The 23,567-nt window shown below is 29.6% G+C and overlaps 1 protein-coding gene across 2 annotated transcripts; it reads right to left on the reverse strand.

Moving 5' to 3' along the window:
* Positions 1–10,758: 10,758 nt before the first annotated feature.
* On the reverse strand, positions 10,759–12,426 carry LOC120076436 (uncharacterized). 2 transcript variants are annotated; one of them, XM_039030263.2, is made up of 2 exons: positions 12,098–12,426; positions 10,759–11,276 (listed from the first exon to the last, which is right to left on the reverse strand). In XM_039030263.2, exons 1-2 carry the CDS (start codon positions 12,344–12,346, stop codon positions 10,938–10,940), a joined length of 588 nt encoding a protein of 195 aa, XP_038886191.1. In that variant the 5' UTR covers positions 12,347–12,426; the 3' UTR covers positions 10,759–10,937. The 2 variants fall into 2 exon arrangements, with proteins under 2 accessions (XP_038886191.1, XP_038886190.1); XM_039030262.2 differs by having other exon boundaries at positions 10,759–11,285.
* Positions 12,427–23,567: the final 11,141 nt, after the last annotated feature.

Below are 23,567 nucleotides of genomic sequence, written 5' to 3' on the forward strand. Positions count from 1 at the left end.
CTGTTTCAAAGCGATGACATAGGTAACTTAACCTTAATCCTGAGCTAACTATGAACTCATGTTTATTTGAGATTATCCTTAGACTTGCATAGGTAAGAGTTGGCTCAACAATGCCGGCTCAATAAGCCTCCCATTTTAGAGGTAAGACCGGGTAGATAGCTGGGACATAGGGTACAAGATGAATTCACTCCTACTCGCTTTCAGGGATAGTAGAGGGGTTGTTCCCTTAAGTACTAACTTCGGACCTTGAACAAGGGGCGCCACCTTCTTATTGGCTTGAGAGAGACTCGATTTGATGATTGGATCTCAAATCAATTGTTTATTAGAGGATCAATGGGATTTAAGAAACAAGAGGTAATCTCGAGGGTAAAACAGCTATTGACCCAATCATTATTACAACAACCTGTGAAAGGTTAACTTACTAATCATGGTTATATCGAGAGTAACCACTCGGCTTTAGTGGAGTGACCTGGTAGTTAACAAATGGAGATTAATTCGGTTTAAAGATTTAGCCAATTAATCTCGGATCGTTGGAGCCCATGATTTGTAGGTCCATTAGATCTTCTACTAGCTCACAAATGGAATAAGCCCTAGAATAGCGTGATCAATTAATTTGAAACGTTCAAATTCGAATTAAGGGAGTAATTATATGTGATATAATTGCACGTTTAATTATGGAATTAAATGAAATTGGAGAATTAATTAATATTTAAATATGATTTAAATATTAATTTCATGAATAGTGATTCATGGTAATGGAACTGGTGTTAAATTAATTTAATATTTGATATTAAATTAATAGAATTAATTGAATTGTGTAATTAATTATTAATTGTATTTGAAAATTAATTAATTGAATTAATTTTTGGTAAAATTAATTTTTTAAATTTAATTAAAGAATTAAAACTGAAAAATATTTTAATTTTGAAAATTGTTTTCAAAATTCGAAAAGAAATTTGAAATTGAAAAAATCCACAAAAGTGGGATTTCGGATTTTTCCACTTTCATTAAAGCTCCTTATTCACAAGTGGGATTTTTCCACTTTCATTAAAGCTCATTATTCACACTTTTTTATTTACAATTCCACCTCAATCTCCTAGTAGGAGGTGTTATTTGTTTATGCAATTTGATTGCATGGTATTCTTATAAAACTTGGCTGAGAATAGGCATGCAAAACCTTAGATTTTGCTGAAAATTCGAAGGTTGAAGAAGGATCCTTCAGCTGTGTGATAAACCAGTGTGTGTCCTCTCAAATTCTTCCCTTAGTTCAGCTTATTTTGAGTCCCACAACTCAATCTAAGGTTCCTAAAGGATAGTAGGGAAGACTTTGTGGTGGTTCATGACCAAAAAGGGAGAAGATTGCAATTGAATTTGAAGATTCAAGAAGATCTTCAAAGGTATTTATGAAACTCTCTTTTCATTCACTACTACAGAAATTGGATTACTTAACGTTTTTCCAATGTTAAGTAAAGAATATACCTAACGCTTATAAAAGCGTCAAGTATTCGACTGTCAAGTATAGTGTGATAACTTGACTCCGAAAAGATATCAAGACAAATGTTTCTTTTTACAATTTTCGTGTCAAGAAAGATAATACACTTGACATTGGTGGTATGTCAAGTTTATTGATACTTGACATTGATTACGTATCATATATGGTAACTCTTGACAATTTTTATTTGTCAAGTATATGTCTTTTTTTTTTTCAAATTAAATACCCCAAATGATATTCTCATTCTTTGTCTTGTATTCCAACAATACAATTACATCAACTAAATAAACATTATACAATTAAGATCTATCAACTCAATATATTCACTAAAAATTTCATATGTTCAACTATCACCTTTCATATGAACACTCCTCATAAATTACAACAATATTTCTCTTTCACATGTACATGCACAAAATAAAATCTCAACTATTGTTGTTATATACAAAACTCAATTTTCAACAAACACAAAAGTGACAAATTGTTTAATTAGTAACCTCTCAATAAAGTACATTATTTAATCTATACATTGAGCTTTGAAATCTAAAGATCGAGAACTAAGGGTCAGACAAGCCATGTTTAAGCAAGTCAACCTGTAAAATAGAATAAAGGACGATAACATCAAATTTCAAAATATAGAAATAAGTGTTAAGATACAACAATGAAAAAAAGTCATGCACAAAGAAAAATGTACATGATTGACTTATTTTATGCAATGGAAAAATATCATACTCGAGATTTAAAAAATATCTACAACTTAAAGTTAGGGACTTACTGGAATTTCATTCATTCTCTTTTGACCATATCAGCCTCAAGAGAAACAATTATCTTTCGCTACAAAAAAAAGGAAGATGGGAGAGATTTGAGAAAATATAATAAAGAGAAAGAAGATTATCAACAAATCAAGCATATGCTAAAATTTAAAATAGAAGAATGTAGATACCTTTCACCCAACTTTCACAACTTTCACAACTTATCTTATCTACAAGCAATAAAAAATAGAGAATATTGGAAGTTTAATCTTATCTACAAAATTTCATTCAAAACTACAACGAAGTAATTCAATCTTATCTACAAAATTTCATTCAAACTACATAATATTGGAAGCCTAATTCTTCAAAATTTTCATTCACCAAAATAATTGATTAACTCCAAATAGATTACTCAAAGTGGGGCTTAATTCGAATGCCACTTCAAAACTACAACAAACTAATTCGGCCTACAAAAAGTCCAATAATAATGGTTACAAAATGCAAATTCCAGCAATTATGTAACAATTCTAAAAGAGTTTTAAGGCCTTAATACCTATCAAAGGGTCCGAACATCGTTAACTCTATTGGACAGTGGGTCCAATCCCTTGAAATCTTTGAATTGAACATCAAAAATTGAAAATAACTCAACTATTAGACCAATACTTCAATAGGTAACAAAGAACTATTAATACTAACCTCCTTACCAAAACCTTGCCAAGATTAGTCTCAAATCTATTGGGATAGCAACTCAACTCAACACTTCAAAATCAATCTCATCATCAAACATTCAAACAAGCAAATCATTCCAGAAGATGCTACATTATAATCCAAATCACAAATTCATTCTAATATATCCAAAACACTTACTCGAAGTGTTTGCTCAAATCGACGCTTCACTCGAGCCTCGACCAACTTGCCTGAAAAGAAAAACAAAAGAGGAACAAGAACACTCATAAAACTATAAGAAGCTCTTAATTGATAGGGGCAATGCGGCTGTACGGTGAATCCGATGGAGGACTGACCGAATCTGGTGGAGGACTGACTGAATCTAGCGCAACGATTGACCAGATTTGATATACGAGGCTAGGCTGGGCGACTGGCACGGATCTGATGGAGGATTGACAGGTGGGTACTGTACAGTGGTTGATTCGTGGACGTCTGGCATGGATCTGGTGGCATTTGGCACGGATCCGGTGGGTATTTAAGATTTACCAAGAAAACCCATATAAGACACTAAAAACTTACCCAAAATGCTGATTCTGGAAAGCAATGATGCCAACAGCAGGTTTGAGATTGGGCAGCGGTAGAATAGAACCATATGACGAGTCTGAAAGAGAAAGAACAGACGAAGATGGAGAGATCGATAGTGATGGGTGCACACGGAAGTCGAATCGACAATGCTCGCAATCGGTCATTCATTAGAGGTGCGGTGCAGCGACGCTTAGGGGTGTTCAAAAAACCCGATAACCCGACCAATCCGGACTACCCAACCCAAACCGAAAGGGTTGGGTTGGGTTGGGTTAGATTTTATTTTAGGTTGAGTTGGGTTAAAAATGTTCAAAAATATTAAATCCGGGTCGGGTCTCGGGTTACTCCATTTCAGGGTCGGGTTGACTGTCAACCCGAATATATATATATATATAATAAAAATTATCTCGAAGAAACGAAATTGTTTTGAAGTCCGACTCTGAAGTCCAAACTCGAATCGAAGAAACGAAACCCTCGATCCCTCGCCAGTCAGTCGCCTTTCCCTCACAGTCGTCGCTCCCCTCGCCATTTCCAATCAAAACGATCAAATCGCCGCTCCCCTTGCCGCTTCCGATTAAAACGATCGAAACCCTCGATCCCTCGCTAGTCAGTCGCTGCTCCACTTGCCGCTTCCAGTCTCTGCCTCATTAGATCCGGCCTACACCTCATGTCTCCACCTCGTCAGATCCAGTCTCTGCCTCACCTACTACTCCAAGCTTTACATACGACTCATCATATTGGTATTTTCTTCAATAAAGAAATGATGCTTATCATTTCTCCTGAAGCTATCCAACAACAATTTGATTAGTTGAGTGCAAATATTTCAACAAGATAAAGCCAAGGCCATTTTTTGTGACAATTTTGTTTTTAGGTTTTGGTTTCTTAAAAATTACATTATAAAAACTACGCATAATTGTGTTTTTTTCTTTTAGTTTTGTTTTTCACTTGTATATAAACACTCTAGTAATCTTGACCAAATTCTTTCTAGTTTTTAAATTCAACCACGATTTCGAAAAAAAAATTTGAAAGTAGACTAGGAAACAAATAAAAAAAAAGGGCAAATATCAATCTATACCCCTTAACTTTGGGAGTTCCAAGTTTTTTTTGTGCCATTTAATTATTCCATTCAAATTCAAGTGTAGATTATTAGAGCTTTCATTTGAATTGTAAATCACTATTCCATTCAACCGTGATTGATTAATAAATTAATTTTTATTCAATCTCGCAGTGTCTTGAGAACAGTTTGATTCTTCAAAGTCATCACAACGGACACGGAATCAAACACTGCTGAATCACCATTTTCAAACTTCCCCGTGAGTAGAATAATTTAATTTTTATTGTGTACATATATTATTTATGTGTGATTGATTGATGATTGATCTTTATATATGAGTTGTTATGAGTTAATTGAGAAGCTAGTATTTGTTTTTGTTTTTTTTTATTGTATAGGTAGGTGTAATTAGTTGTTTACTAGTTTCATTTATTTTATAGATGGACAGTAGTAGTGGTAATGCAAGTGGAACCAGTAATAATGAAATGTCTTCTCCTCCTCCTCCTCCTCCTCCTGCTAATGTTAGCCAAACTCCTAAAAATATACTACCTCTACCTCCCAAGTCCAATCAAAAGAGACCTAATAAACTAACATCGTCTGTGTGGGATCATTTCAAAAAAATGGAAGCAAATGCTAATGATGGAGCTAGGTACAAGTGTAACTATTGTGGTAAAGATTACGCATGTGTAGTAATACTTGTGGAACTAGTACTTTATGAAAGCACTTAAGAAATCAATGTAAAAAGTACCCATATAAAGAAGAAGAAAAAGGACAAATCACCCTAACTCTCATACCTTCAAATGATGGAAAAGAAGTCAATGCTAGTAATTTTGTGACGACATTGTTTAGCCAACAAGTGTGTAGGCTAGCATGCACTAAAATGATAAGTATGAATGAGTTGTCGTTCAAATTTATTGAGACAGAGGGTTTTAGACACTTTTGTAGTATTTCGTGTCCTAAGTTTGATGTTCCATCGAGAGTCACAATCGCTAGAGATGTATATCAACTTTATCTTGAGGAGAAAAAAAAGTTGAAATCATTTCTAGTTAAAAGCTCTCAAAGAGTTTGTCTTACTACCGACACATGGACATCGCTACAAAATGTGAACTACATGGTCATCACTGCACATTTATTGATTCTGAATGGGTTTTGCATAAGAAAATTTTGAGTTTTTGTCAAGTTGTTAATCATAAGGGGGAAACTTTTGGGAAGATGATTGAAAAAAAAAAATTTCATTGTCGTTGATAATGCAAGTTCTAATGATATGGCTATTTCTTATGTTAAGAGAAGACTTAAAAGTTGGAAATCGATCGTTTTAGATGGAGAACTATTACACATGAGGTATTGTGCCCACATTATTAATCTTATTGTGAATGATGGACTGAAAGATATGCATGATTCTATTGCCAGTGTTCGTAATGTTGTGAGATATGTTCGATCATCACCTAAGAGAATGGAAAAATTTAAAGCTTGTGTTAAACAAGAAAAAATTCAGTGTAAGGCTCTTGTTTGTTTAAATGTGGCAACTAGGTGGAACTCTACTTATTTAATGCTTGAACATGCAATTAAAATTGAGAAAGCTTTTAAAACTTTAGAGGAGGAGAAAGAGGACTCAGATTTTTTTTTATTATTTCGAGGAAGATGATCGTGGAAATAAAAGATTGGGGCCCCTAAGTACATCGGATTGGTTGACTATAAGTGCGCTTATTAAGTTTTTAAAAAGATTTTATGAAACCACCACAATAGAGCAACAATACCAACTCTGTTCTAAGTATGATGGCTATGAATATGAAGACAAAGTTTCATAAGTATTGAGGTTCGCTTGAAAAAATGAATAAATTGATATTTGTGGCTATGGTGATTGATCCTCGGTATAAGTTAAAGTACTTGAATTATTGTCTTTCCAATGTTTATGACAATGATGTGGTTAAGGATATGGTTGAGAGTGTGAAATTATATTTGTATCGTCTATATGACTTTTATAAATCACATAATACTTCTCCTCGATATAGTCATAGTACCAATGATTCTCAACAATCAAAGACTGTCACTATAAATGAAGATGATCATGGGATAGACGAAGAAATAGAAGATTTGTGGATAACTTTTAAGAGATTGAGAGAAGAAGAAAGTTCATTGGAAGTGGAGAATGATTTGACTTCTTATTTGCTTGACAAGGTTATAGAAGATAAAGATGATTTTGAGATATTGGTAGAAAATGAATGGCTACAAATATCCCATTTTATCAAAAATTGTTCGAAATGTTTTGGCAGTTCCGATATCTACAGTCGCTTCCAAATCAGCGTTTAGTACAGGAGGGAGGATTCTTGATTCCTTTCAAAGTTCTTTGACTCCAAAAACAGTGGAGGTCTTGATATGTACATAAAATTGGATTCATGGTGGCTCAGTGTTACTAGATCTCCATCCACAACTTGAAGAATTAGAGACGTGTGAAAATATTGAGTCAGGTAATTAAATGATTTTTTTTTGTACATATCTAAATGTTTATTTTACATATCTAACATGTATTATGCTCAAATAATTAATATATTTAATTTTGCATGATTTGTTTTGTAGGAAGTCCATCATCTTCTGTTCTTTTGAAATAAGGAATTAGATTTGGCAATGACGATTTTAATGGTAAGTTTTACCATCATAAGATCAAATATTATTATTATTACCTATAAATGATCCTCTTGGTTTAATGTATTTGTCATTTTTTCAGGCATTGAGAATGAGAAGTGAAAAGACCAAAGATGAAGAAGAAAACTCACTCAAGTCATTCGTCATGCCTCATGGTACATTGGTGCTCTTGAATGTTATTATTGAACTTGACGTTTTATGTAATAGGCCACTAGTCATTATTAAACTTAGACTTTTTGTTTCTATTTTGAATGTAGACTTGAATATTTTGAGTAGAGACTTTGAACTTGAACATTTGAATTGAATTATTTGAGGAAGTTTCTTTTGAAATTTATATTGAATTTATGGTGGTTGTATTTTAATGTAAATTTTAAAATTTCACATAGATTACAATATTACAGGTTTCTTATTATTAAATTTTTATTAATTGGTAATATATTTAGAATTAGTTCACTCTTGTAAATATAGAAGTTTATTGACCTATAAAAATCAAATTGTTCGATAGAATGGGAAGTAACGAAAAAGAACATTCAAAATTCAAAAAAAAAAAAAAACGGTGATCCAACCCGGAAATTTTGGGTTGGGTTGGGTTGGGTTGGGTTGACCCTTAAAAATGAACCGATAGGGTTCATTATTAGCCAACCCGATTTTTTGGGTTGGTCCACAAAATTCTTCCAACCCAGCCCAACCCGAACCATGTACACCCCTAGCAAACACTGAGCGATCGTCGGAGGAACTGGAAGTGGTGACTGAAATCGACTGCAATGGGCTAGGTTACAGGAAGGAGACGAATCGTGAGGGGGGCTTGCAGCGTGAGAGAAAGAAGAAGGGGGGTTTTCTAATTTGATAATTATTATTTACTTATTTAAAATAATAAGTTAATTATTTTTTAAATCTTATTTGATAATTTTGGCAGGAGGGAAACCAAATTTGAGAGGGAAATGAAGATGGAGGAGAGAGGGAAACAAAAAATACAGATTAAAAAAAATATTATTTTTTATATTTTACTTGACATGGAAAATATGTAGTAAGAGCTTCTTATACTTGACACGACAAACGTGTAAATAAAGACCTTATATCATTGACACAAAAAATATGCCAATTAATGGTTCGCGTGAAAATATCTTAAACATTCCATCAATCTCCACTTTTTTAATCATTTTACTTGACATTTTCTTTCCTAAAAAGTCATTAAAACATCAAGTAATTAAAAACTACAAGTGTCAAGTAATGTAGATTTTGTAGTAGTGATTTGATATACATGCTTAGTTTGAAGTTAAAATTGATGAATTAGAGTGCTTAATGATTCTGTTTTCTTCTGCTACATACTTGTTGACACTAACAATTTGGACAATATTTGAAAGATATAAATAATTTTATTAGTGTTGTTAATTAATTTTGTTTCAAGACTCATTGTATTAGATAATGTAAGATGCATATGATGTATTTTTATATTATATAACTAAGTTATATTTAAACCATAAAAAAGGAAAAAAAAAAACAAGAAACAAGAAATAATTAATTAATAAACATATTTCTCTATTTCTGTTTCCTTCGTTTAAGAAACAAAAATAAAAATCTAACATATTCTTGTTTCTAGTTCTTAAAATACAGGAAACAAAAAACAAGAAACGGAAACGTTATAAAACGATATCTATGTTGCAACATTGTGACGATGTTTCGTAACGCCCTGACAAATGCCTTCGAGAATTTGGCTTCTTTTACTTCTTCAAATGCTCAATTTCCTCCCACACTTTTGCTGGATTGCCTTATATGTCTTTTTCATCAATCCTTCTATTTACTTCATTTTGCTTCAAAAATGCTCAATTTTTACCAAATAAATAGCTTGCAAATAGCAAACTAATCATCAAAATTATCAACAAATAGGTCATAAAAATAGCTCAGAGAGTGGGGTAACTGAGATATACCTCAAAGTTCAAGTTTGTTTTGTATGAAACCCACATACTTCCTATATATATATTAGCCTATAATAATTCATTAGATGTTTAAATCTGTATTTGAATTTAAAGGTTATGTTTACTTAACATTCATGTTTCTCATTTTCTCATCCCTTGGCATCCAGTCTTTTTGTACATTAACTATCATCAAAACTTATTTTAATCCCTAAACTTTGTTAAGTTGTGTAGATTTAATTTTGACCCGCTCCATTTGGTAAGCATTTGATGTTTTTTTACTTTTGTTTTTGAAAATTAAGCCTAATTTATCTACATTTCTTACAATGATTTGCATATTTTTAAAGTACAATGGTTGAATTCTTAGCTGAATTTCAAAAAAAAAAAATTGAGAGCTACTTTTTTAGTTCTCAAAATTTGGCTTGGTTTTTTCAAACTATTAATGAAAAATAGATAACAAAAGAAGAAATTTGGAGGTGGAAGTATTGTTCATAAGCTTAATTTTTAAAAAAACAAAAATAAAAAATAAAATGATTACCAAACGAGCCTAAACTTTCAAGTTAATTGAATATGATCCTAGATTTAGACTAGTGTTTGACAAAAATTTTACCATCATATATTCACTTTCAGTTAACACAACACTAATTTAATAGTAATTGACGTGAAATTTTTTATAAACTAACTTATTTCAATAACATATCAAGTTTACGCACAAGTTTGACTAGTTGCACAAATGATCACTTGAAATAACTTTTCCAAAACATAAATTTCAATAAAAATAATTTAGCTTTAATTAATATCATTCTTGTTTGAAATAATTATTTCATCATCAATTTTGTATGTTTTATGATTTATTGAATGCATATGTGAATCATTTTTATTTTAACAATTTTTGGAACGAAATTTTCATTAGATAAAAATTTCAACACATTTTAAGTTAAATTAAGGACAATATTGCATTATTAAATTTTACAACTAGACCAAGTTTAGAGGTAAAATTGATCATTTGTCCTAAATTGTTTTGCAGTGGATTCTTATTTTTCACCCATCATTTTGTTAAAAGGAAAAGAAAAACTTTCTTGATAGATGGCATCTTCAAAAGCTAATATAATGATAATTATAAAATGAAAAAGATTGAAAAAAAAAAAAGAAAAAAACCTACCACTTCTTAAAAGTATTCATTTCTTAACTTGTTTATTCCTACTTTTTTTTCCTCTTAAATCGGCCATTTTTTATAATTCTAGTTAGATTTTTAAATTTTTAATAGAAAACTTTTCATATATTGAAAAAATGTCATACTATTTATATAAATAGCAAAAAAAAATATTGATAGACACCGAAGACTTCTATCAACGTCTATCGATGATAAAAACTAATAAAAGTCTATCATTGATAGAGGTTTATAGAAGTTTATCAGTGTCTATCAATGATAGAAACTGATAGAAGCCTAAAATAATTAAATCTTGTTATTTTGTATAAATAGTTTTTCATTATTTTTCTATTTTTGAAAATCTCCCTTTTTAATACATTATGATTTATCTTTGATTTGGGTAAAAACTCTCCTCTGAAAAGATAATCTAAATGAGTTCAAAAAGCGCATCAGAAAAGATTAAATTTGTTTAGAAAAATAAAAACAAAATTCTTATCCAACATAAAAAATAAATAAACTCCAACATTCTAATTTTTAATTAGCTTCTAGAACATTCTACACCAATTTTTTACAGTCATCATAAATTACGATACAATTCAACCCAATTCACCTCAACTCAAACGATATATCTCCTCTTTTAAACCTAAGATGTGTCATGTCGAGTCGAGTTGTTGCATATTGTGTCTAGCTAGTTCAAGAGGGGCAAGGTGTTGGGAGGGGAGTTGGGTGAAGAAGGGTTTTGAAAAAGGGTATGAAGGTGCTTACAATTAGGGCAAGATGGGGAAGATTTTGAGAGAATAACAAGGAGGTGGCAATTGATACAAGGCAAAGCCACCATGTTGCTGCTTTCTGAAGAAGAAGAACTTGCATGTCTGAGATTCATCAAATTATCAACTGTTGATGATGAAGTACTATTAATGTTGTTGAGCTCCAACTCCAACTCTAGCTTTTGGTGATGATCTTCATCTTTTGGCCAATTCCAACTCTTCCTCAATGTCTTTCTGTTTAGATAGTACATTTTCCCTGACTGCACAAGCTAACCCCCAAATTTTATCTATATAGCTATATACATATATATATATATATATTAAAGGAACAGTTACAAATATAGTAATCAAGTTTTAAGTATTAGCAAATATAGCATAATATTAAAAAAATTACAAATATGACAAAATTTAGATAGTCAATCAGTGATAAGTCATATCACTGGTAAGAGTGTTGATAGATTTTGCTATATTTGCAATTTTTTAAAAAATATTATTATACACTTAATTATTATCTCTCAAAATGTTACCCATTGCAATTAACCTATATTAAAATTAGATTATAATGTTGTTAAAATGAAGAGAGAGAAAATGTTAGGTTTACCCAATATGAGCATAGTTCACGATTAAAAATATCATCAACATGAACCTAACTTAACGTTTATAGAGACAATCATTTCTTTTTGTTGTAGACGATGGTTCAAAACTTCACTCCTACAATTTTTATACTAAAGAAGTTAAAAGCCACACCCAATTTTTTTTTTTTAACTAAGATTGAAAGTTTAATTTGAATTCATCTCTATTTCCACACTTATATTATAATGTTGTGTTTTCCCATAAGAAAAATATAAAAGATGTAACTAACAAGGAGAATCAAAACAACATTAATAGTAAAGTTAAAAAGAAAAAAGTGAAATTATGAGTGTAAGCCACGTACAACGAAAAAAAAGGATTTAAACCATAGAATTTTTGGTCGTTAACATATACTCTATATCAATTAAGTTATAATCGCATTGACAAAACATCAGTAACTTGCAATTGTCAGGTCATATTTTAAGAAGAAAAAAGATGAAGAGAGAGAGACCTGAAGATCAAGACATTGCTCCCAATGAAGAGGAAGAGGATCTTTGAGTTGAAGATCAACACTTGTTTGAGATTTAATATAGTGTTGATGATCATGGTGAAGAAGCTTCCTCTTCCTAGAACATGTGTTGCTAATTTCTACTAATTTTTTTGAAGAAGAATTCATCTCATCACCTTTCACAAATTGGGTTGTTGGAGCTAAAGACAACTCAGGAACTTCCATATCCAACAACATTAAAACAATAATCATGAAATTAAAGCACTCTCTCTTTACAAAAGAGACCAAGAGAAAGAAAAAAGTCTCTCATTTCTAATGTTTTTGTGATCATTATATATATATATATATATATCAAAAACATGCAAAAGAGAGAGAGTTTTCCCTTATTAAATTTTGGGTTCCATCAAACCCATTTGGAAGTTAGATAAGCATTTAAGTTGACAAGTGGATATCACTTTAATGCCTCAAAAATCCTACTCTCTCTTCTTTCTATTTTTTTCCCTTTTGCATTTATGCCCAAATCTACACACATCACCACATCTCTCTTTAAAGTTCATATCTTTTTTTTTTTCTTTTTCTTTTCCACTTTAATATTTGATTGCTTCCTATTTTATGTTATAATCAAATAAATTATATGCTTACTTCCTTACAAGTGAGTAGATATCTCCTTACTCATCACCATTATGGTTTCTACTACTAGAAAAGAAAAATGTAGAAAAAAAGAGGTGAGAGATGATTATTGTTTTCTTTTTTACGAGAGTAATTGCAATGTATAGCATTTTTACATATAATAATTAAATGTATAACAACATTTTTAAAGAATTACAAATATAGTAAAATCTTTCAGTGATAGATTTTTTTACAGATAAACTTCTACCAGCGATATAGTCTATTATTGATAGATTCTAAGAGACTGAATTTAAATTTTGTTATATCTATAAATTATTTTACATTGTGCTATATCTGCTAATACTTTGAGTCTAATTGTTATATTTACAATTGTCCCTTTTTCTAATGAAAAAATATTTGGCAAATTGCAAAAACCACCTCTAATTTCAATTTTAAAAATTAAGCCCACAAATTTATGTAAGTGTTAAAATTTGATCAAAATGGACTTTCAAACTTACGTAATTGTATAAATTGTAACATTTGTATAAGTTTATGAGTTCAATTTTTATCATTTGTGATTCTAATTTCTACATTTATTATAAGCTTAAGGGTCCAACTTTAATACCTAAAAGTTTAAGGGCTCGATTTTTACCATCGAAAGTTTGAAGATGTAATTGTAATTACTAATATATTTGAGGGATGGTTTTTACAATTTATCTAAAAATATTTGTAAAAAATGTAATGGTAATTTGTACAAGAAAAGACTTACAGCTTCTCGATATGAGGAGTTGAGTATTATTCTAATAATTTTCCTTTCTATGTTTTTTATAGGTCAATTTTGTAATAGTTAAAAGTGTTGACTAAAATATTTCTCGAGTAATTGATTCATTTTATGTGGGGTCCTTTGGTTGATTTAGTTAAGCTAAATATTGAAAATACACTACAAATAAAATTTATAAAAAAAAAAAAAAAAAAAGCAACCTATAGCAATGGTTTATTTAGTTTATAGTAGCAATTTTTAACTATGTAACATTTATAGCAATAGTCTCTCAACCTCTGGTATAACCAGTGTTGAAAGGTCAATTGTAGTGTTTTTCAAAATCATTGGAATCAAAATTAAAACCACGACTATATCCTCATCTAACACAATACTTTGTTCGATTTATAGCAACAAATGTTTTAGTTTATAACAACACTTATTTTGGTTTATAACAACAAATGGTTATGTCTATTGTAACATTGTTTTTGGTTTATAGCAACAAACATCTTAGTCTATAACAACATTTTGTGTGGTCTATGAAATCGAGTAACAGCTTTCTATATATTGTAACTACTTTTTAAATACAATAATTTCACAAATTTCTATGGGTCAATCATTTTAACTTTTTTTTTCTCGTAATATATCGCATTACTATCTTAAAAAAAGTAATGAAAGGTTATAATTAATTATTGATACAAAATATATGCTTCTAAAAACGATATCTCTCAAGTGTGTATATATTTATAAAGTATAATATATTACATGAAATTTAAATAAAAATAGCATTCAAAATAGAAGAATGTTCAAATAATATACATATTATCATCTAAAAAAATACATGATAAACAAAATATAGAGAATCAAAGAATATATAGAGAGAGAAATGGGAGTCCTGATTTCTTATCAAAGGATTGGAGGATCTGCTAGTGTTGGTGAATCTTGTAACAACTTTAGCTTTTTCACCATTTTCCCTACTAACAGAACAAAGCACCATTTATCTAAAGCTATAATATAATTTAATTGTTTCAATAGACTTTATTGCAACAATTAATAACAATGTTGCAATGTAAGCGTTGTAATAGACATATTTGTAACATTTTTTAAATACGTCATTAGCAAATCGCTCCAATGAATATCAATCGCAATAATTTTAGAAAATGTTGTAAACAAGTTATTGCAATATGTTCGACTCTTAGTCAATGTCGTTAATTCGACTCCAAACAGAAACAAAGATATTTATAAATCACTGAAACCTACATCTTATACTAACAAGTAGCATAAGTGGCAAGTACGGGGTTGATCCACAAAGAGGCTAATGTCTGATTTTTCTTACGCTAAATTCGATTATAAAAGCGATAAAAATGCGGGGTTTGGGTTCTGATAAAATGAGAAACATGCTTAAAATTAAAAGATGGAGGTAAATGTAAACAAAGATTGGCCAATCTAGTTTCTAAAACAAGTTAGACATTCAATGTAATTTCTATCATTGATTCCCACAAATTAATTATGCAATCGAATTATGCACACAACTACTCACTTGACTTGACTAAGCTAGCCTCTACAATGGCAGACAACTAACAAAAATCTAATCAAGAAAGCGTCCTAAGCATTGATTAAAGTTGGAAAGACCTAACCCGAATCCACCTATATGCTTTTAATCCTATTGGATTCGATAGTAGTCATATAGAATTAAAAACACATGCATTAAGTCTAAGGATTCAATTGTGTCAATTAATTGTCAAGAAAGCCATATTTAATTAGTTGAAATTATCTTTGAATCTAGCAATTAATGTATTCTAGGAATTGCCATCAAATACACAATTAACTATTGCCACTTAGTAGATCTTAGCTAGACATTCTTATGCAAGAATGCATTTAAAGCAACATATTCATGCAAGACTGTAACAAAACTAAGAGTCTTAGGATTACATGCTCATGAGATAAAGATCTATAAACATGCTTTTAGAAGTTCAAATTGATTCAAAGGAACATAGATTCAGGTTGAAATTAGTCAAAGAATAGCAGAAATCTCAAGAAATATGCAAAGAATTCTTGAACTAGAAACAAAATTGAAGGTTTACCTCATAAATCCATAGAAAAATCGATGAAGAAGATCCATTCATTTGCTTACAATCCAGAAATAAAATGAAAAATCTAACCTAATTGATACATAATTACAGAGGAGATGAAGAAATTGGGAGAAACATCGGACTCCATATGAAATTCTACCTCCCTTTGCTAAAAAATTAAAGAAATCCTTTTCTACTCGTAGGGGTAGCATCACGACTCTGAGAATAGCGCTGCGATGCTATTATGCAAAAAAAAGTCAAGAAGCATTGGGTGAACGGTGTAATGTCCTTAAAACTCGCAATTCGTAAATATTGAAAACATATTCTATTCATCAATAAAAGTATTATTGATTATTTCATTCAATAAATTGTTATTGAATTCTGTTATAAAAATCCAATAAACAAATCCATGGCTTTAATAATATGAATACTTTAACTTTAAGTGGAGACATAAAAGTGGATCAAATTTTAAGTATATAGCCAAAATGTTCTATAAGTATATGGATGAGATTAGGTACCTCATCTTGGTGACATTATTAGATGCGGCCCACTTTTTATACTGATACAAATAATGTGATCCCAAAATCATTCATGTGAAGATATGTGAGAGTAGGCATTTTATACATGAGTTTGCATAAGACCAGACCTTGAAATATTCATTTTTTTTATAATGACTGTTTACTGGTTAAACTGACTATTTCAAATTCGATGACCTAGGGTAACTTGATCTTAATCTTAAGCTAACTATAAACTCCTGTTTATTCGAGATTATTCTTTGATCTGCTTAGGTGAGAGTAGTCCAACAATACTGCTCAATAAGCCTCCCATTTTAGGGATAAGACCGGATAGATAGCTGGGGACATAGTTCTGGAAGATAGAATTCACTCTTACCCCACTTAAGGTTAGCAGATAGGTTGTTCTCTTAAGTACTGATTCCTGGTCTTGAACAATGGGGCCCCGCCCTCTCATGATCGAGAGGGTCTTGGTTCATTAGTTGGACTATAAACCAAATTGTTTTATAGAGGATCAATGGGAGCTTAAGAAGCTTTTATAGGGGCAAAACAGTAATTTTGACCTAGTTGTAAATACAAACAACCTGTGAATAATTGACTTACTGATTATGGTTAAAGTGGACAGGAATATATCTACAATGTAGAGAGTGCAACTATCAAGCTATAGTGGTGGGCAAAACAGTAATTTTGACCTAGTTGTAAATACGAACAACCTGTGAATAATTGACTTACTAATTATGGTTAAAGTGGACAGGAATATATCTACAATGTAGAGAGTGCAACTATCAAGCTATAATGGTGTGTCTCAGTAGTTAACGAATATTGACTAATTTTGTCTAAACAGTTTAGCTAATTAATTTCAAATCGTTGGAGTTCATGATCTGTAGGTCTATAAGGTCCCTCTACAAGCTCGTAAATTATATTTTGGATTAGTGAATTGAGCAGATTTGAAATGTTCAAATTTGAAATTAGGGTTTTGAATTTAAAGTGTTCAAGTTCAATAAGGGTTTTAATTAATTGTATTTGATACAATTAAAACGTTTAATTTTGTTGAAATTGAACGAAATTAGAGAGATTAATATATTTAAATATTGATTTAAATATCAATTAACATGAATAGGATTCATGTATAAATTAGGTGTTTAATTAATTTAATATTTGATATTAAATTATTATTTAATTAATTAATTAATTTTGTTTAATTAATTATTTAAATAAAAAAATTTGATTTTTGATTTTTGAAATTCAAAATTGAAATTCATATTTCAATTTTGATTAAATTTGATTTTAGTAAATTAAAATTAAATTGAAAAATGGTTTTAAAATTAGAAAAATGAAAGTTAGTGGATTGATCCAACATTTGTTGGTTAATCCCTTAATAAACACCTAGCCCACTCATAATCAACTTTTGAGGTGTCAATATGTTGAGATTGAAGTGCTTGCATGATAAACCTCCTTAAATACATCTGATTTGATCAGATTTGTGATTCATGCAACTGGTTTTCCAGAAAATCTGCTATTCTCACCAAAACTCCCCTTTCCCTAATCAATTGCCCTTAATTCAGTGTTTCCACCACGCAATCCAAGCTGAGGATAGTAGAGAAGATCATCTTAGTGGTCTACTAAAAGATTGAATGATAAATTCGTAGAATTCAGATAGAATTTGAAGGGTTTTCATCAAAGGTAATATGCTCATGAAACCCTCTTTTGAAAATTGTTTTAATGCATGTTTTTAAACTCAAATTAAGTGTAACTAGAGTGCTTATTAAATCTGATTTCTTTCGCTGCATGTTAGTTTACTCTTTCAACAAGAGCCAATATTAAAAAAAAGAGGGAAGATAGAGGAAAATTAAAGAAGTTTTAGATCATAGATTTATAGGAGAGAGATCTGAACTGGAAGAGGGAGGTGATGAAGTGCAGATAAATAATAACATTTTTTCAACTTTTTTTTTTAAGTTAAAGATACTCATGCACCTTTTGAAAGTTTAGAGATGTTATGTAATGAGGTATTAACAATTTAAGTACTCATACTATCAGTAATGGTATTTGTAAACTATTTTTTTAAGTTTAAGGGTATTTTTTAAACTTTTGAAAGTTAAGAGATATTTTTTAAACAAAATACTAACGATTTCCATCCAAAACTAACAATAAAGGATATTTGTGAAACTTTTAAAAGTTTAAAGGTATTTTTTACACAAAGTACAAAGTTCAAGGACATTTTTTATATATAATTTAGCCATTTAGATATACATGTGCCTTCATAAGAAAACTATTGTTCGTAGGTCTAGGTTTATGTAATTTGATTTAAATGGTCGGGAGATTAACAAACTCAAAACTATTTCTACTATTAATTCAAGTTTCATAAGACCCTATATTATTCGATTTTGTGGACTCTACGTTATTTTTAAATGGTCATGTCATGGTAATTCTATTGTAGCACTAAAAAATTTTCTATCAATTCAGAGACTAAAATATACAAGTCCACATGTTACGAGTCTATGATAGGTTAAAATATGGATCAAAGTTATCGAGCTTAACTTATGAAAGGAAACATTGTTAGGAATTTTCTCTCTACTAGAATCAATCCAACGTTATTAATTTTTAGACTAATAGAATGTTTTAGACCGTTTTTAAAATATAATGATTTGGAAATAAAATATAGAGGGATTATAGAGGGTATAATTTTCAATCGATTTTTTAAAAAAGAAATTTGTCATGATGACTATAATAATTTGAAAACTATTCATCAAGCCGGAGGTTATATATATATTTCTTAATCTTAGAAAAACTTTATAGAAATTCATCTCAAACGTTTTTTTATTATAGCAATTTTTATGATGCACAACAAAATTCCATTCCTCACTTAATCTCTTTAACATGCTCGCACGAGATAACCAACAGAGGCTGATTTTTGTAGGTTGCTCAATAAACAATAATAATTAATGGTGTTCAAATAATCCGATAATTCGAACAATCTGGACTACTCAATCTAAATTATAGGGGTTGGGTTGGATTGAGTTCGTTTTGTTTTTGGATTGTGTTGCGTTGAGTTTTTCTATATTTGTTGGGTTGGGTTGAGTAAAAATCAGGTGGACTCAACCAAACCCGAATTACATATATAATAATAAAATGAATATATATATTTCTCTTTGATTAAAGCTTGACTACTATTTTAAAATATTCTAATATTTTTTCTTTTAAAATTGTTATGATATTTATCTTTATTCAAAATTTGTAATAAATATCATAGATATTTGGTATTTAACCTTTGAATTTTAGGAGATTTTAATTATTAGTCATGTGTTGTAGATAAATTTATGTATTTTAGATTAATTAAAAAATAAATTATAACCCGACAACCCAATACAACCCAACCCGAATTTAAGGGTTGGATTGGGTTGGGTATGAGACTTTATATGGGTCCTTTGGGTTGCCAACCCAACCAACCCGAGTTTTTGGCTTAGTCCAAAAAATACACTTAATCTAATCCAATCCAACTCATGTACAACCTTAGTTAGGTACAGACATGATGTGCATCTCTCTTTTTAGACACAAAGAAAAAATTAAAAAAAAAACAATTCAATTTTTTTGAATTTTTTTTTCATATGACAGAATTTTATTGGACAATTACACCCAGATAAATGAGCGAAGAGAGCATCCAAATTTTTTTTCTTCAATAAATCATGAGGAACTCGCTTTTGTTCTAGAAGTGTTACCAAGTTTTCAAGTTTTTTCTAACTTCAAGAATTTTGGATATAAAAATCAAATTATCGATATTTTATTGGTAATTGATATCTTATTTATTGAATTATTTTCAAATTAGAAACAATATTTTTTTAGTCTCAATTGTGTCATTTCATAGATTTATAATCAACTCAATAAGAGTTTCTTTTATTAAATATTATATAAACGTGTTTGTATGATAGTTACATATGAATGTATTTTGTTTAGGCATGTGTGTGCAAATAGATAATAGAAAGATATTTGAAAATTATGTAATTTAATTAGACATTTACAAGGGTATAAAGTTAAAAGATTAACAACATGGAGTGATTTTGAAATAGTTAGAATCACTTTTTTCATATTCAAAATCACTATGAAACATGTCTTTATTCACTCAAAATCAGTTTTGGGATTGATTTTATATTTTTAAATACGATTTTTATATAATCAAATTTAATTTTGAATTATTAAAAACATGTTACAAGATACTTTTAAACACGACAAAAGTTATTTTGATCTCGAAACGGACCCTAATGTTACCTTAGCTAAAGCACTTTTAGGTTCAATAATAATTTATTATAGTGAACATGAGCCTGCAAGCTTTTGTTCAAATCTATGATTTTCTCGATAAATAATATTGAACTTCTATTTATTGGACAAATAGTGGTTCAACTACTTAAGATATTTCTTCGACCAAAAAATTAGAGGTTCAAATTTCTTATTCTCACATAATAAATCATATTAGTGTTCTTAAACTTCTGATTTTGACTTATTTTTATCGTGACAATTTTAAATATTTTGTCTTTGTCTTAAAATTTTACTCTACATTACAATGTGTGATGGGTTTTTGTTGCTTCATTATTGTGTTGTATTAAATTAAGAATAAATCACATATGAACTTAACTTGTTATATAGTTTTTTTTTTAAAAAAGGCAGCTTCATTATTGTGTTATAATAATTAAGAATGTTGCACATGGGACTTGAGTTATTCAAAGGTATTTATTCTATATAGTATATATTAAATTTTGGTATAAAATTAGAAACACATGTTGTATAGCATTTTGTTTGATGTAAAAAAAAAGGATGAAAAATGACACTAAAATTAGTATTTTGGAAAATTTGAGGATCAAAATTGAATGTTTAGAAATATGAAAAACAAAATAGAATAAATATGAAAATTTAGAGAATAGAGTAGAATTTTTACAAAATTATATCGATCAACTCATTTGGGTTGGATTGGATTCAAATAAATAAGAATTTTATGGGTGGGTCGGTTCTGGATTCATCTAAAATAACTCAAACCAACCCAAATTTATTATTAATTTTGATTTTCTTTTTTACTTATGATATTACATATGTTGACTTTAATTAGATTTAATATTATGATTTTTTTTATAGTTCATTCACCAACAACTCCATAAAATATTTTTTAAGCACTTTAGAAAGAAAAATTTTATAATATAAATTCAAATTGAGTTGTTAATCTTAATTCAGTATATGAAAATAAATAAATAAATTTTTTCATATTTAAAAAATAAATAAATAAATAACCTGAATAACCTAAACTAATCCAACACATATATTTAATGATTTGGTTGGATTAGATTCATTATTTAATAAAGATTATTTTAGTTTAAGAAATTAACAACTCAAACAATTGAATTGAATGCAAAAAGTGTTTCAACTCAACCTAATTTAATCCACAAATGCGCTAATGTTAATGAAATGCACTATAATTCACTATTCAAATGGTTAAAAAACCCTTTTTCTAGGTGGGAGAAAGTAGGATTCACCAAAAGCACTAAATTTTAAGTAGGAGAGGGAAGTAAATGAGAGATTTTAAGTTCTTAACTTACCAAATCCAACAAACTATAATAAAATGAAAGTCTCTCTCTCTCCCACACAACAACAATAATAACAACCCTCTCTTCAATATTTTAAGTTCATTTACTTCACAAATCCAACAAACAACAATAAATTGGAAGAGGATCTCTCTCCCACACACACAACCACCTTTTCTCTCTCTAACATCTCTCTCCTATCTCCCTTTCAAGGGAGAAAATTTTAATGGTCTATTTAGAATCTCGAGATTTTGAAAGATTTCGATTTTAACAGATTTCAAATGAAGTTCATTCTTTGTTATTAGAGGAAAGAAAATGATTTTAAATCCAGAGTGATTTCAAATTATGTTTTAACTTTAAAAAAAAAAAAAAAGAAGAAAAACTTTCCTTAATATAATGTTTGAATTTTATAGGATCTAGAAGAAAACTACTTTTACCTTTGTCATATTCTAATTTTCAATTAACACATCACAGTTAAAAGCCTATATTAGTAAATCCCTCACTTTCTCTTCTTTTTCAGTTATTATCCAAACAAAAAAATTTAAATACATTCATTTCAAATCTTCCTCATTCCAAACAAAGTAATTAATTTTAAATCATTTCCCAAATTTTAAATCACATGATTTAAAATCATTTCTTCAACTTTCTCGAGTTCAAAAGAAGGGTTAGTATATCACACTCTTCTTATTTCACACTATAAATTTATCTTCATAAATATTAATGAATTCCACATTAATATCAATCTCATTCTGTTTCTAAAAACATGTTGACGTGACATACAATAAATAGATGGATTATGAAAAGTTAATCACCATACTCATACTCTCTCATAATATACAAATTTTCCTCTCTCTATTAACATATCTCCCTCCTCTCCTCTCCTCTCCTCTTTCTCTCCCTCACAACGAAAAAATCTCCAGTAATATTGTTCGAATATCATACTCCCTTTATTTTCACTTTAAAATTTTTCTTCATAAATTTAGTGGACTCCATGTTAATGTCAATCGATCTCACTCTATTTTTAAAAAGCACGTTGATCACTCGATTTTTCATACTTGTGTAGTACGAAAAATTTCCCTCTCTACATCTCTCTCTGGTTGTTGTTGGAGGCATGAACCCAATTGAATGGGATTTTAAATGTTCCTTAACTGCTCCATACCGACACTCTCTCTCCTTTAATTTTGCCCTTCTTTTTTTTAATTTTTTTTTTATTCTTTTTTTAAAATTTCCTTCCAAAGTGGGAATTGAATTGAATGAAAGACCTCGTATTTTGGAGGACTTACTGTCTTCTCTTTGCATGGCTGCACCCTCTTTATCAACTTCTTCAATTCCTTCTACTATACATAATATATTTGCTATTCATTCACCACCTAACTCCTTCCCTATCCTTTTATTGTCTTCCACTTTCACATTCATTTCTTCTCATTTACACATTTCCACTTCATTATTCCTTCTTCCCCTCCTCCTCCTAATAAAATTAACAGCTCCAACACTGTATATGTGACTCGACATCCATCCATCTCTAACATAGCTCTTATTTTCAAGGACATTATGATAGTGATTTTATGTGTTTATTCGATTTTTTTGTGAAACATTTAGACCTCGTTTGATGTAGATTTCGATTTTTGAAATAAATGTGTTTGTTTCTGTCTAATTTTGTTGCCTTTATTTTTGCCTTTCTTAAAGAAACATTTGAATTTTTATTTCAAGAACAAAAAATAAATTTCTAAAAACTGTTTCTTTTAATTAGTTTTCAAAATGTACCTCGAATTTTGAAAACGTTGATTATAAAGTGGATAACAAAACAAAGAAATCTATAGGATGGAAGTAATAACTTGAAATTAAATGGTTATCAAGTATGACCTTGATAATTAACTTTTTAGAGAGTTCAAGGTCGAACAATTCTATAAGGATATATGTGATTAAAAATCAATGCTTTATCAAAGTGATCATGGTTAG

This window comes from Benincasa hispida, chromosome 4 (genome assembly GCF_027475165.1).
Source record: "Benincasa hispida cultivar pf3 chromosome 4, pf3_genome.v1.1, whole genome shotgun sequence".
In the NCBI taxonomy this organism is placed as follows: Eukaryota; Viridiplantae; Streptophyta; class Magnoliopsida; order Cucurbitales; family Cucurbitaceae; genus Benincasa; species Benincasa hispida.

Coding starts and splice junctions, on each gene's coding strand:
- LOC120076436 (XM_039030262.2), bottom strand. CDS start 12,346: ATGATTATTGTTTTAATGTTGTTGGATATGGAAGTTCCTGAGTTGTCT. Junction 11,286..12,097: donor AGCAATGTCTTGATCTTCAG/GTCTCTCTCTCT, acceptor TTTGGGGGTTAG/CTTGTGCAGTCAGGGAAAAT.